Genomic DNA, 14,493 nt, shown 5'->3' with positions numbered 1-14,493 from the left:
GTAGAGCTTGTTCCCTCGGGAGAGGGAATCCCAGGCCACAGGGCTCCCCGGGAGCTGCGGGAGGTTCAGTTGATGCCTCTGGAGAAGTGGCATTTGCTGTAGGGTTTTTGAAGAATGAGTAGGACTTTTTGCCCCTAGCTTTACTGAGGTATAATTGACAAGAGTAGGATTTTTTAGAAGATTACTTAGATGTAAGATTAAATCTCATACATATGACAGGGCATATTAAGATCTGGGTATATGTAACTGAATCACTTTGCTATAGAGCAGCAATTAACACTGTAGATCATAGAGCAGGTACTCACATAGCCACCGTCACAGACTGAGGCTGGAGGTCCCTCTGTGCCCCTCACCCACCATATCCTCACTTCACCTCTGAAGAAGCTGCTTTGCTGATGATCGTTTCCTTGTTTTATAGTTCTGTCCCCTGTGTATGCATTCGTGAATAGTAGTTTAGTTTCCTAGTTATGAATTTTATATAAATGGACCCATACTGTAGGGTTGTTTTTTTTTAATTTAACAGAAGGATAATTGCTTTACAGCATTTTGTGGTTTTCTGTCATACATCAACAAGGGGACCCACGTCCCCTCCTCGCGGACCTCCCTCCCTCGGGTTTGTTGTTGATTCTGCTGCTCTCATGTCATTGCCTGTGAGCTCCATCCCTGCTGATGCTAGTAGCTGTAGGTGGTTCATTTTCATCACTGCCCAGAATTCCGTGCTATGAATGTGCTATAGTTTAGCTTATCCATTCCGTAGTTATTTCTATTTTTCTTACACATATGTCGGTAAGTATATACAGGAATTTCTCCTAGGGTAGATAACTGGGGTACAATTGCTGAGTTGTAAGTTACGTCTGTGTGCACCTTCGGATTCACTTCAGTTCAGTTGCTCAATTGTGTCCGACTCTCTGCGGCCCCATGGACTGCCGCACGCCAGGCCTCCCTGTCCATCACCAACTCCCGGAGTTCACTCAAACACATGTCCATTGAGTCGGTGATGCCATTCAGCCATCTCATCCTCTATCGTCCCCTTCTCTTCCTGCCTTCAATCTTTCCCAGCATTGGGGTCTTTTCAGATGAGTCAGTTCTTCGCATCAAGTGGCCAAAGTATTGGAGTTTCACTAGTTGGAAATATATTTTGCTTAGGGGAAAAAGTCAAATTATTACCAAAATGGGGAAGTGACCAAGGACATCCCAAGCAGGGACCTGCTCATGCAGAGACCCCCGGGCCATCAACCAGCATAGGTACCCAGAGGACCTAGCAGCTGAGGCTGAGCCTTGGGAAGGGCCAAAGCTAGAGCCTCTGTCACCTGGCTGGGGACTCTGGGCCAGTGTGGGGCTACCGTGGGGAGGGACAAGATGGATGCGTATTTTGGGGGAAGGCTGTTCTGGGGCTTCCTTCAAAGCATCTGCTGTGCTTACTCCAAAGGTGATAGTCCCGTTGCCCACTTGGAATGCTCGGACCCGGGAACCTGTCACAGACAACGTGGAGAAGTTTGCCATCGAGACGGAACTCATCTACAAATACTCTCCCTTCCGCAATGAAGAGGAGGTGATGACTCAGTTCATGAAGATTCTTGGGGACAGCGGTAAGGACGCTTTGCACCTGCAGCTCTGGCAGCGGAGTGCCAGGGCCCCGAGTGCTGTGGGGTTGGCTGGGGTTGCCTGGCAGAACCATAGGGTTTCTGTTTCCTAGGAACGCTGGTAATCATCTTCAACCTCAAACTCATGGATAACGGAGAGCCAGAGCTGGACATAGTCTCAAATCCAAGGGATATCCAGATGGCAGAGACTTCGCCGGAGGGCACGTGAGTGTGGCTGGGGAGGGAGGCAAAGGGAGGTGGCCTGAGGAGAGGGATGAGCGTGTGCCCTGAACTCCCCAGCTTTAGAGCTGGCAAATCTAAGAATGCACGTCTTCCTGCCATGAGGCAGAAGGGATGAATAGGATGACAGCAGGTCCTCAGCTAATCCAGATCCTTGCCCCAACTCCTTAACTGAGGAAGAGACAGAGGCCTAGAGGGGCGCGGAATTGCCGAGTCTATAGTGGGGATGTGGTGGGCACGTGCCCACCCAGGGAAGGCACCCCTCGACAGCAAGAGAAGCCGAGGTGGGAAGTGGAAAGGTGGAGAGCCTGAGGAGAGGCTGTGCAGCCAGCCCTGGAGTGGCCTGGGAGTGGGGCAGAGACAGACGCTCTGTTCCCGCACCTCCAGGAAGCCAGAGCGCCGCTCCTTCCGTGCCTACGCTGCCGTGCTCTACATTGATCCCCGGATGCGGATCTTCATCCACGGGCACAAGGTGCAGACCAAGCGGCTCTCCTGCTGCCTGTACAAGCCCAGGTAGGGGCCTGCCCACCTGGGCCTGCTGTTTCCTCAGGCCTAGGACAGGGCCTGACCAAGTGTCTTTGGGGCATTGTTGGAGTCCTGGTGGGTGAGTGGCTGACAGTGTTGACTGCATTTGGGCCTTTAAACTGCTTGCGATTTACTGTGGAGAAACTTGTTGGGTACTGAGGGAAGGGTGGAGCTGGCTTGGGGGGCTCGCTGAGTGTGCCTTCTGAGGTGGAGGGTGCTCAGCTGGCACAGGGGGCTATGTCAGTGAGTGCAGGGAGGCTGCTTTTCAGAGATGGAGCAGGAGGCAGAGGGCAAGTGGAGTAGGGAATTGAGTGTTTTTGCTAAAAGAAACCCAGCTTCGACTCATGCGGTGGCCGGCGAGGACCCTTGCTGCCCTGGGTCCCTCTTACTTGGGCCCTGAGGTTACCTACCTCTCCCCCAGGATGTACAAGTACACATCAAGCCGGTTCAAGACCCGTGCGGAGCAGGAGGTGAAGAAAGCTGAGCACGTGGCGAGGATTGGTAATGAACCCTTGGGCAGGAGGGTTGGCAGTATTGTCTGGGGACTTGTGGCAAAAGCAGGATCCAGGCAAAAGCTCCATCCAGCACCCAGGGGTGGGCTGTCCTGAACCTCTGCTCCGGTTCCTCTTGTACCCTCCCTCCTCGTTCCAGTCGCCTCAGCAGTTTTTCTCCCCAGGCTACTCCTTCACCCATTTATAGGCACTTACCTAAAGCAGCACTAACTCCTCAGCTCATCTGCCCAAAGCGAAGAATCCCACGCTGGCCTCTGGCACAGATACTCATGAAATTGGTTTTCTTGACTCCAGGGCAAAAATCGCAAGGTCTCTCATGCTGGCAGAGCTTCTTGGCCGCTCGCAGAGAGTGATTTGCTGAGGACATTGGAAACTTGCAGCTCCTACTGACAGTTTAGTTTTTGCTGCCTCGGGCAGTTTTTTATTTGTCTGATTTATTTGTAGAGTTGGGAAAATGTGTCTATTTTCCTCGCAGCCTCCTTGACTTTCCAAGCAAGTCTGCGCTCCGGCGCTCTCGTGTTCCCGGACAGTGTCAAACATCTCATCCCATGGGGACTGCACACTAAGGGGGAATTGACCAAGAGTTTTGACCTTTTGCGTCCTTATCATGGTTTCTTCTTCTGGGTTTCAGCTGAAGAGAAGGCACGGGAGGCAGAGAGCAAAGCTCGGACGTTGGAAGTGCGCCTGGGCGGAGACCTCACGCGGGACTCCAGGGTGAGACTCAGTGTTGCCGACCTGGCTCCATGTCCTGCCAATCATGAACCCTTGCGCTAAAGCTGTGAAATGTGATATGTTGATGTTTCTGTAGTCACTATTGCACACTCATGGCACCTCGCCACACGAGGAGGACACTGTTATAGTATCCTCAGTTCATAGAAGGAAATGGAAGAGGGTCGATTGCCCAGGTCACACACAGTAGTAATGGTCGAAGCAGTTCTCTGCCCCTCCTCTGCCATATGCACCTCTGTAGACTGTGGCTTTGGTTGGGGTTGTTTCCTTAATGTCAGCAACTCTGATAACATGAAGCACAGCTTTTGAACTTGTCCCTAGTAAGGGCCCTTTTCTGCAGAAAGCTAAATTTCCAGGTCTGGTCTTGGCGTCCACATGATTCACAGTGAGCAGTTCAGGCCTGTTGTTGCGACATTCCCAGCTGTGGCCCAGAGGCCTTCCTCTCCTTACCTGGAGCTGGCGTGTGTCTCTAGGTGATGTTGCGGCAGGTCCAGAACACAGCCATTACTCTGCGCAGGGAAGCTGATGTCAAGAAGCGGATCAAGGAGGCCAAGCAGCGGTGAGTGCCCAGCTGCCCGCGGCTCTGGTGTAACCATGTACTTCTGTGTGGATGATGGACAGAGAGCTCGAGGTCTCCCTCCCCACCCTGCTCGGTTGCCCTCTGTCACACATGGCTCCCTGGAGAAAGCCTTTAATGCTGTGATTCCCAGGAGTGGCTCCTGGCTCAGCTCCCTCCTGAGCCAGGACTCGGCGGGCGGAACCGGCACCGTGAGTGGGGCACCAGCCTGTCCTGGCACTGTCTCGCCTTCCCTCCCATTCCCTCTCTCGCCTCTGTTCTCTCCCCACCTTCCCTGTCCTTGCCCTCTTCCCTTCCTTTTTAGTTTTTCTTTTCATTGAAAGCGTGGATAAAGTGCTCATCATACACAGCTTGGAAAATACAGGACGTGTGAGAAATACAACTGTAAAGTTCCTTATACGCCTCCCACCTGGTGATCCCGCCTCTTAATTTTTATCCCTGGTTACAGATATAGAATAATGCTATAGGTTGAGTTTGTTCCTTTTCATCTAAACTGGGCATTTGTCATGCTCATCGCATGATCTCTGTGTCTGCCTGCGCGTCTGGGGTCTGCAGGCTCTGGGTGTGAGTCCTGCTTGCTTCTTGACCTCCTCACCACAGGCCTAGGTGTCCAGTTTCTGTCTTGTGAGTCCATCCACTGGTTGTCTATCTGCTTTTCAGTTTCCATGATTTTGTTAACATCCCATGAGATGTTTGTTGTCTCACATGTTCATTGTTCTTGTGGATTTCTGTCTCTTTAACATTAACCACTGTCACACTGGTGGAGTGTTGATGCACACTGCAGTGCAAGTGTTGGTCGCTCAGCCGTGTCTGACTCTGTGACCCCGTGAACTGCAGCCACCAGGCTCCTCTGTCCATGGAATTCTCCAGGCAAGAATACTGGAGTGGGTTGTCATTCCCTTCTCCAGGGGATCGTCCCCACCCCAAAGATCGAGGATTGAACCCGAGTCTCCTACATTGCAGGCGGATTCTCTACTGTCTGCAGATTACCTTGTGTTTATTCCAAAGTACAGCTATCTTTGCAGAGATTTGCAGCAGCTTCACAGAACCTGCTTCATTCTTAAATCCATTCCTGTTTGATACCAAAAGCCAAAGTCATTTGCTTTTAATGAGGGGGAACTAAGAGTGACTGCACAGTGACCTTACTGAGTCTTAACAGGTTGCATATTGAACGCAAAGGCAAAACATCTAAGTGTCTCAAGTTTCAGCTTAATCGTAAACACTGTGGTGTGTATTAAGGGGTTGATCTGCTTGAATTTATCTTTCGCCTTCTCAGAGCACTTAAAGAACCTAAGGAACTGAACTTTGTTTTCGGGGTCAACATTGAACACCGGGACCTGGATGGAATGTTCATCTATAACTGTAGCCGCCTGATCAAGATGTATGAGAAAGTGGGCCCACAGCTGGAAGGTGGCATGTGAGTGCTGCCAGGGAGGGCTTCTGCGTGGACAGGTGGTGGGCGGGCTTTGGCCAGTGGGTGAGCAAGGTGTCTCCCTCCGTCTCCTGCAGGGCGTGCGGCGGGGTTGTCGGGGTCGTCGATGTGCCCTACCTGGTCCTGGAGCCCACACACAACAAGCAGGACTTTGCAGACGCCAAGGAGTACCGGCACCTCCTGCGGGCCATGGGGGAGCACCTGGCGCAGTACTGGAAGGACATCGCCATCGGTAGCGCCGCGCCCCTCCCTGCCAGCTGGGGCCCTCCTCCCCGCCAGCTGGGGCCCTCCTCCCCGCCAGCCGGGGTCCTCCCTGCCAGCCGGGGTCCTCCCCGTCCAGGGGCCTGATGCCTCACTCGACTCCTCACTTGACACGTGGCTGTTTGCCTTCCAGCCCAGCGGGGAATCATCAAGTTCTGGGATGAGTTTGGCTACCTCTCTGCCAACTGGAACCAGCCCCCATCCAGTGACCTGCGCTACAAGCGGCGGCGATCCATGGAGATCCCGACCACCATCCAGTGTGGTGAGCTGGGTGTCATGCAGCCCCTCTCCCCGGCTCCTTTCCATCGTGGCCCCGTGCTGGTCTCTGCACTGCGCTGACAGTCAGGGACTTCTGTCTCCCTGGGTATACCAGTCTGTCTGGTGATGGCCCTGGGAACTCAGTCTTGGGACTGTGCCTTGCCCATGTGTTCCACCTGAATGAGGCAGGAGGTCATCTAACCCAGTGTGGTACCACATGGGTAGAAATGTGAGTGATGACTGTTGCAGGATCCTGCTGGAAGCAGGAGAGGGCTGGGGCCGCTGAGGGTGTATGAATAAAGTTTCCATCCTTGCTGGAATCACTGTCCCTGGGAAGAGTGACTGTTCTGTTGGGAAGGCAGAGGTGGAACCAGGCTGAGGATCTTTGCATGGACAGTCAGGGCGTCTCTGCCTTGGGCCTGGCTGGGAGGAGCCTGACTGTTATTGGTGGGCATGGCTGACGCTTGGGGGTGTTTTTTGTGTCACAGATTTGTGTCTGAAGTGGCGGACACTCCCCTTTCAGCTGAATTCTGTGGAGAGAGATTACCCTGACACTTGGGTTTGCTCCATGAACCCTGATCCTGAGCAGGACCGGTGAGCGCTTTTTCTAACAAGGAGTTTGTGGGCATTCCCCCGCACCCCCTGAGCTTCCTCCACCCTTCCACTGTGCTTCTTGAGGTCACCGCTCTATCCTTACATCTCTGTCTTGCTGTGCATACTAAGTGCCTGGAAATACAAACAGAAGCGTGTCCTGCAGTGAGTATTCTGTGCGTTTGGGAGGTCTGAGGTTGCTCTGATGAGAGAGCATGGGCTGGTTGAGGAGAAAGGAGCCTGCCCTGCCTGGAGCCGTCTCGCCATGCCTGCTCTAGCACCTCCTCTCCACAGGTGTGAGGCTTCGGAACAGAAGCAGAAGTTTCCCTTGGGGACACTGAAAAAGGACCTGAAGACACAGGAAGAGAAGCAGAAGCAATTGACAGAAAAAATTCGCCAGCAGCAGGAGAAGCTGGAGGCCCTGCAAGTGAGTGGGCAGTGGGCAGATGGGCAGGGCCCCTCAGTAGCTCATCTGTCCCCTCAGGCTAGTTTCACTCTCCTTTTGAACCCATAAGCACTGCCTGAGCTTCCCAACACCCCCTTCTCCTATGCCTTGATTATTCTGAAAAAAAAATTGTACATGACAAAGAGGTCCAATTCATTTGGAATGTTTTGAAACTCCAGGAAATATCTTATTTTAGAGGTAACTGTTAACTTCATATCCAGCTTTTTATGACCACTAACATAAATACATATATTTGAGATCATGACTTTTGTGTCAAATCACAGACATACTTTTTTTTATGTCTAATTATTTTTATAGGATAGTTTTCCAGAAGTGAATTTGAAAGAGTAAAAGGATTTTAAAAATTCTGTGGATTTATTTCCAAGGTATCTTCCAGAAGATGTATTATATCGTAGGTTTTTTTTTTTAATACTAGTACTTTTTAAATGTTTTTGAAAACTTGAAAAAAGATACACATCTTATAATTTGAATTTCATATTTCTAAAATTGAACCATTTTTTTCATGTATTTCTTTTCAAAACTGGTTATTGTTTTTGCCTTAACTGATTAGTCAGGGTTTTTTAAGATACGTGTGTGGCCTCAACCTTTTATCATGTTTATTACAAAAGCGTTTTCCTTTCTGGCTTCTGGTCAGGCAGGTGCTCTCATCGTATTGTATGTTCCTCCATCTGCCAAATCCCATGTCCTTTCTGGCTTTGTCCATCAGGGATCTCCTGTCTTTTTTCCCTTGTTTTGTGGGAATTTAGTGCATTGATACTTTTCCCGTCTCTTGATTGCTGGAATAATCATGTAGAATCTTGTAATTTGTTGGTGGTTTGCTGTCTGTGAGTTTCTGTCTTCTCAGTGAGAATGGGAGGCTTGTAATATTAGGACTGTGGTCCAGATGGTCTTTATTTGCCCACTGTCCCAAATAGAGAGGGCTCCAAAAAGAGTTGACTTCCAAGCACCAGACAACCTCTTCATCCTGTTTACCCTGCAGAAAACCACACCCATTCGCTCCCAGGCTGACCTGAAGAAACTGCCCTTGGAAGTGACCACCAGACCTTCCTCTGAGGTGAAGCCCTGGGGTGGCCGGGGCTCTTCTTGGGTCTCATGCTGGGATTGGTATTCTCACTCTGAGCCTCTTTCAGGAACCTGCACGTAGACCTCAGCGTCCTCGGTCGCCTCCTTTACCTGCTGTGATCAAGAATGCCCCGAGCAGACCCCCTTCCCTGCAAGCACCCAGGCCAGCCAACCAGCCCAGAAAGGCTCCTGTCATCAGTAACGCCCCAAAGCCTGCTGCCCTGGCCACCCGGGAGGAGGCCAGCACTTCCCGGCTACTCCAGCCTCCCGAGGCACCCCGGAAGCCTGCCAACACTCTGGGCAGGCCTGCGTGCCTGCCCACCCCCCCAGCACAGCCACCGTTACCATCTCCGCAGCCCAACTCCAGGAGCCCTCGGGAGGTCCCTTCCTCCCGAGCTCTGAAGACGCCAGTGGTCAAGAAGCCAGAGCTGCCCACTAAACTCGCCCCGGTGAGCGGCTGCAGCTCCCCCAGCGCCGCCCTCAGTGGTACCAGGATGGAGGGGCAGTGTTGGTTGCATGGGGGCAGTGCTTGGTGGAAATCCCGGCTTCCCTGCTGCCCCTGCAAAGGAGAGGGATGTGAAGGCACTGGGCGGGGGGCACAGAGCTTGTTGGTCGCCTGTCCAGGAAGTTTTCTGGTACCCCTCTGAGGTTTGGTACCCCACAGACTCAAGTCACCTCCACTGGCTTCTCCTGCTGTGGGCAGAGGGTGCATCTTGGGGACAGCAGTGGTGGGTGTGGCTCAGTAAGACGTGAACCGAGGGCCCTGCCGTGACAGCTCTGAGCAGAGGTCCTCGTGGGTGTCGGGCCTGGGGGTTGCTCTGTCCCTCGTTGTGTTGGGTGCCCAGCCCTGGTGGGCACGGAGACCCACAGGCCCCTCTCTGAATGGCTCCTTTACGTCACATGGGCTCTTCCAGCACCTGAGGGGCTGAAAGAGTCCCTCACATTCCTGCTGCTTTTGCAGCAGGCCACTCCCAGTCGGAAGCGGAGCCTCGGGGTCTCTGATGAGGAAGAAGCAGAGGAAGAGGCTGAGAAGAGGAAGGAGAGGTCCAAGCGGGGCAAGTTGGTTGTGAAGGAGGAAAAGAAGGACTTGAATGAGGTAGGTCCTCAGCCTCCTCCCACCCCTGCAGTCTGACACGAGCTGACCAGAAGCCCAGGCCCCCTCTGAGGGGCCTGCAGTCGTACACACGCCTGGAAGCCAGTACATAAGCCTGGAAGCCAGTGCCTGGGAGGGTCTTGAGATGCACTGCACCTCTGCTCACAGGCCTGAGCTGACACCCACACAGATCTGAGCCTCTCTGCCCCTTGCCTCCTCTTGTTCATCGAGGTTTTTGGAGGCAGGTGTGTAGATACTGAGATAGTGGTTGAGAGAGTGGTTCTCCATGAAGCTCGGGCATTTAAGAAGCTGTCTGAGGTGGCATGAGATGACCCCGGGCAGATGGTCTGCTCTGCAGGGGCACTGGCGGTGTCTCTAACAGACTGTCCTTGCAGCTCTCAGACAGCTCTGGGGAAGAGGAGTCGGCTGACCTCAAGAGGGCTCAGAAAGGTAAGTTTAGGAGGTGCCTGGAGCCTCTGGGTCAGTGGGAAAGGGTCCCTTGGTCAGCGGCACCTCATTGCGAAGGCTTTGTTGGCTCTGGGCTCTCCTCCAACAGTGGTTTCAAGTGTGAATTTGGAGAAGCCTTCTGAGGAGAGCACAGCCTCATGTTTATTTTTGGCGTCAGTTCCTTGGTGTTCACCTCTGGCCGTCACTCATGCTGCTGCTCTGTGGCACCCTCGTGAGGGGGAAGTGGGGGACGGAGGCCAAGTTGGCTGGGCTCCACATCCCTGGCGCTGTGGGATCAAGCTTCTAGGGATTCTTGTCTGTGAACCTGGGCGGCCCTGGCTGGGTGGGGGGCTCTAGTGCATCCACTTTTCTGACTCCAGCCCTGCTCCCACTCTCAGATAAAGGGCTGCACGTGGAGGTGCGTGTGAATAGGGAGTGGTACACAGGCCGTGTCACAGCTGTGGAGGTGGGCAAGAATGCGATGCGGTGGAAGGTGAAATTTGACTATGTGCCCACGGACACAACACCAAGAGACCGCTGGTAACACCCCTTCCAGGAAGATGGGTTGACAGTTGGCCAGGGCAGGGGCAGGCAGCCCGCCTGGGAGCCTGGAACACGTGTGGCAAACACTGGGTTCTCTCTAGGGTGGAGAAAGGCAGCGACGACGTGCGGTTGATGAAGCCCCCGTCCCCAGAGTATGAGCGCCCAGACACGCGCCAGGGCAGGGAAGAGGCGGCGGTGGCGGCGGCCCCGGCCGGGGATTTGGTGGCCCAGCAAGCTGTAGCCACGGTGGAGCCCTCCACCTCGGACTGCATCCCCATCGAGCCTGACACCACCGCCCCCAGCACCAACCACGAGACCATCGACCTCCTCGTCCAGATTCTCCGGTGTGTCGTCGTCCCGCTCCGGGACCAGTGGTGGCTCCCCACCGACTCTGTGCCACTCTGATTCCTACCTTCTTTCTTGTTCAGGAATTGTTTACGGTACTTCCTGCCTCCAAGTTTCCCAATCTCTAAGAAGGAGCTGAGTGCTATGAATTCAGATGAGCTGATCTCGTTTCCTCTGGTGAGTCTACCCACCCACCTTGGTGCTTCTTGTGACTGCCAGGTCTCAGTTGTGTGCTCCATAAGGTCTGTCAGAGAGAAAAGCAGGGAGTTTTATCTCCATTCCACTTCAAGGAAATGAGGCTAGGAGTTGAAGAAACTCAGGCTCAGAGAGGTTAACAGTCTGCTGTGATAGAGCCAAGATTTGAACCCGGAACACCTTGAGAGGACAAGGGTCTTGCTGTCCAGGCGATAAGTTCCCAGGGTTCCCAGGGAGCTGCTGCGCCTCAGTACTCGCCCTTGTTTGGGCTGCAGGCATCTTCTGCAGGTCCTGGGAACACACTGCTGATAGGCCAGCGGGCTTGGCCTGCCATCCTCTTGTCAGCTTCATTGCTTTTGGCTTCAGGCTGTTGCCAAAACGAGCAAAGCCTGGGTGCAGTGGGATTTCTACAGTGGGCATGACCCAGGCCAAAGCACGGTCAGCAGGAGTGTCTGAGCCTGAAATAGTCTTTTGGCTCACGCTTGTAAAAGGAGGTACCACTAATGGACCACCTTAATAGCCTCCTAAGGGAAATGCCTAAAATAACTCAAACTTTCATTCTTTCACGTTAGGGACACACCAGAACTAATGTTCACTGTGTCTGTGTCCGTTTGTAAATGACCATCCTACTTCTCCTCATGCTGCGAAAGCGCTCCATGAAGTGCTCAGGTGCCCTGCAATACTAGATTCAAATGTGTACTTTAAAAGGAACACAACTGCATGTGAATCTGTAATGGCTTAAAAGTGAAAAAATTCAAAAACATATAGGAATCATAGTTAGGCTCATGACATTGTATGTTAAATTTTAATACTCTTGGCACCTGCTTGAACATTTATTTTGAGCTGCCAAGTGATAATTATTTTCTGTGCAGAACTTGAAGTTTCTGTTGCCATCTTGATTTACTAGGATAGTATTCTAGATTGTAAATAAAGCATTCTAACAATGTTTTAAAAACAGCACTGAGGAGCCACAGTGCTGGGTAGCTCATAGGTCTTCAGAGAAGTAAATAAATGCTATAGTTGGAGAGACTGTGGTGGTCAGCCAGACTGCTGGTTCTAGGTTTGTGTTTATCAAAATGGCCCTTTCATTCTCACTAGTGATTCATGAGTAAATCATAATAACTTTGAAAATAAATTAAACATGAAGAGATACACCTAAATTGTTTTTCATATTGAGATACCATGTAACTTTCACTCAAAACAAGTGTTCTGCTACTTTGAAAAAGCTCCTGTCTAGAGAAGCTGCTAGTTAACATCACTGCACACTGCTGGGGACTTTCAGGTGCTTGGAGAAGATGGTGAAAAGTCGTGTGCTCTATAAATACACCACACAAACATGGATGGGCTGTCTGCTGCTGACGAGCTCAGTACATACTGGTTGGGTGTGGCCCGGGTGTGGATCGCTCATCAGTGCTGTTGTCGGGTTAAAAGGAGAACGGTTGAGGATCCTGCCTCACGTTTACTCACGGCTTGGGGTTTGCAGAGCTCTTTGCCAAGTGCTTCCTGTGTGTGATCCCGTCTCCACCCTTGAGGCAGCCCTGTGAGGTGGGCCTCAAGGTCTTTCCTCTCGGAGCTGCAGGGACACTGGCTCCTGGGTTTGATATCCATTCAGGCGGAGCTTCCTGGTGCTGAGCCAGTTGGGGACACCAGTGCCCGTCTGGAAGGGCCCTGGGGACCCTTGTGAGCCCACGCACTTACCCACTGGCTTCTCTTCCAACAGAAAGAGTACTTCAAGCAGTATGAAGTCGGGCTCCAGAACCTGTGCCATTCCTACCAGAGCCGTGCTGACTCACGGGCCAAGGCTTCTGAGGAGAGCCTGCGCACATCCGAGAGAAAGCTGCGTGAGACCGAGGAGAAGCTGCAGAAGCTGAGGACCAACATCGTGGCACTCCTGCAAAAGGTGCAGGAGGTGAGCCAGGCCACCCTCTCATTGCAGCGGACCACCTGGTGTCTTGGGCGGGGAGGGGGCTGGGTACCTCGTGCTCCCTTCTCCCCACTCATAGGAATATGTGGTTCCAACCCTGGCGGCACAGCATCCTGACCAGGAGGGCTGGAGGTGGTGCGGCTGCCTGGGCCTCATCCCAGCCAGACCCACGGTATCAGACTTTTGCCCTTGTTTAGACACGGTGGCCTGTAACCTGGTTTGAGACACCTTGGAGTCATGAAACAAAGACATTCTTGGTTTTCCAGATGACACCTGGATGGGAGTGGGTAGCCCACAAGTGGGGAATGTCCTGTGGTCTCAGCCCTTCATCTGGGCAGGAAACTGGGGATCCCTGTCCTGTGACCCCTGGTGACCAATAGGGGCCCTGCTCTTGGAGCACAGCAAGGGGAGGAGACAGAACTGTTGACGGCGGGAAGTGCCACAAAGGAAACAGGAGAGAGCAACGGGAAGCCACTGTACTAGAGTGTCAAGGGAGCCTCTGTGAGGTGGTGGTTGGGCCCAAGGCAGAAGCAGACGTGCTGGGGTGGGGTGTGAGCTGCAGGCAGAGAGAAGAGCAGGGCCCACGGCAGGGCCCTGTACCAGGTGGGAGGTCCCTGGACCTTATGGTGCTGAGATGTGTGCAGCCTAAGACACTTACTTTGGTTGGTTGTAGGAGAGGCCGAGGTTAGAGTCCAGGACTCCACTGAGGAGGTTCCCAGTTATCTGGGTGAGAGATTCTGGAGGCCTGAACCTTGGATGGTGCCAGTGAGGAGGGAGAGAAGTGTCTGAGGGGAGGACGGGGGAACAAGAGCGACTGCTCGAGTCTGTCTGAGTCCCTGAGTGGAGGGAAGGGGGGACGCCTGTACTGAGACGGGAACAACCCGGGGTGGGTGGCGGGACTGAGCTGTTGGATGTGTTGAGTGTAAGAGTGAGGCTGGGGCAGGCGGGACCTGGGTGGGGGGAGGCGGGCAGGAGTGGGAGGACGGGGAGGGGATGGATGATCAAGGGCGGCTCGACAGGGTAGAGGGGGAGAGTAGAGGGCATGGCCTGGGCTGCAAGAAGGCTGGGGAGGCGGGCCTCCCACCACCCTGTGAGCCCCGGCTGACCCTGCCCTGCTCTGTTCCAGGACTTAGACATTAACACAGACGACGAGCTGGATGCCTACATCGAGGACCTGATCACCAAGGGGGACTAGGGCCCGAAGCCAGAGATCAGCTCCCCTGCCCCTCAAGGCAGAGCTCCTGAGGGTGGCGTTTCATTTATGGGTTGATGGACTTACCTTCGTTTGACTCACGGGATATCTGTGCTTTTGGTGGGAGAGAGACTGATTGTTTGACTCTTCCACCCTAAGTTGATAAATATTTATTTTTTGAAAGAAACAACATGCTGTGCCTGCTGTGAGACCATACATTTTTTTTGGTGACTCTTGGGCAAAGGACAGAACCAGGATGCCAAGTCTTGAGTTGCTTCTCTCGGCTCCTGGCTCCTCAAGATGTGGTGAATTCCAGCGCCGTTTGGAAGTTGGAGGGGCTCCAGGGGCAGGGCTGGGGGAGGGACAGGACCCTTCCCAGGCTGGTGCTCCCCCAGGAGCTTCAATCCAGGGGATCTCCATGGGGCTACCATCAGCAGGAGGCTTAGCGCTGAGGAGCTCCCTGCCTCAGGTCAGGGAGGTGAGTGGTGGTCCGAGTGGTCGGTATTCTCGGCTGTGGC

General features: G+C 53.3%; 1 protein-coding gene across 8 annotated transcripts in view; it reads left to right on the top strand.

The window, feature by feature from the left end:
* The window catches only part of MORC2 (MORC family CW-type zinc finger 2), a 41,292-nt gene extending 27,127 nt beyond the window's left edge, over positions 1 to 14,165 (top strand). Inside the window, exons 7-28 of one of the 8 annotated variants that reach the window (XM_055549536.1) lie at positions 1,430 to 1,589; positions 1,697 to 1,808; positions 2,211 to 2,336; positions 2,770 to 2,849; positions 3,492 to 3,574; positions 4,063 to 4,148; positions 5,443 to 5,583; positions 5,676 to 5,830; positions 5,993 to 6,121; positions 6,606 to 6,711; positions 7,003 to 7,135; positions 8,154 to 8,228; positions 8,305 to 8,685; positions 9,198 to 9,332; positions 9,725 to 9,779; positions 10,175 to 10,316; positions 10,421 to 10,663; positions 10,748 to 10,841; positions 12,580 to 12,768; positions 12,863 to 12,955; positions 13,457 to 13,510; positions 13,910 to 14,165. In XM_055549536.1, the coding sequence (XP_055405511.1) occupies positions 1,430 to 1,589; positions 1,697 to 1,808; positions 2,211 to 2,336; positions 2,770 to 2,849; positions 3,492 to 3,574; positions 4,063 to 4,148; positions 5,443 to 5,583; positions 5,676 to 5,830; positions 5,993 to 6,121; positions 6,606 to 6,711; positions 7,003 to 7,135; positions 8,154 to 8,228; positions 8,305 to 8,685; positions 9,198 to 9,332; positions 9,725 to 9,779; positions 10,175 to 10,316; positions 10,421 to 10,663; positions 10,748 to 10,841; positions 12,580 to 12,768; positions 12,863 to 12,955; positions 13,457 to 13,510; positions 13,910 to 13,978 (2,841 nt within the window). In that variant the 3' untranslated portion in view covers positions 13,979 to 14,165. Of the gene's footprint in view, positions 1 to 1,429; positions 1,590 to 1,696; positions 1,809 to 2,210; positions 2,337 to 2,769; positions 2,850 to 3,491; positions 3,575 to 4,062; positions 4,149 to 5,442; positions 5,584 to 5,675; positions 5,831 to 5,992; positions 6,122 to 6,605; positions 6,712 to 7,002; positions 7,136 to 8,153; positions 8,229 to 8,304; positions 8,686 to 9,197; positions 9,333 to 9,724; positions 9,780 to 10,156; positions 10,317 to 10,420; positions 10,664 to 10,747; positions 10,842 to 12,579; positions 12,769 to 12,862; positions 12,956 to 13,456; positions 13,511 to 13,909 lie in introns of all 8 variants that reach the window. The other 7 variants (XM_055549538.1, XM_055549537.1, XM_055549540.1 and 4 more) reach the window with 7 other exon arrangements.
* The last annotated feature ends 328 nt before the right edge of the window (positions 14,166 to 14,493 follow it).

The sequence above is a fragment of the Bubalus kerabau genome, chromosome 16, assembly GCF_029407905.1.
Source record: "Bubalus kerabau isolate K-KA32 ecotype Philippines breed swamp buffalo chromosome 16, PCC_UOA_SB_1v2, whole genome shotgun sequence".
Lineage (NCBI taxonomy): Eukaryota > Metazoa > Chordata > Mammalia > Artiodactyla > Bovidae > Bubalus > Bubalus kerabau.
The sequence above is the reverse complement of the archived record's forward strand: the minus strand, read 5'-3'. Positions and strand labels throughout refer to the sequence as shown.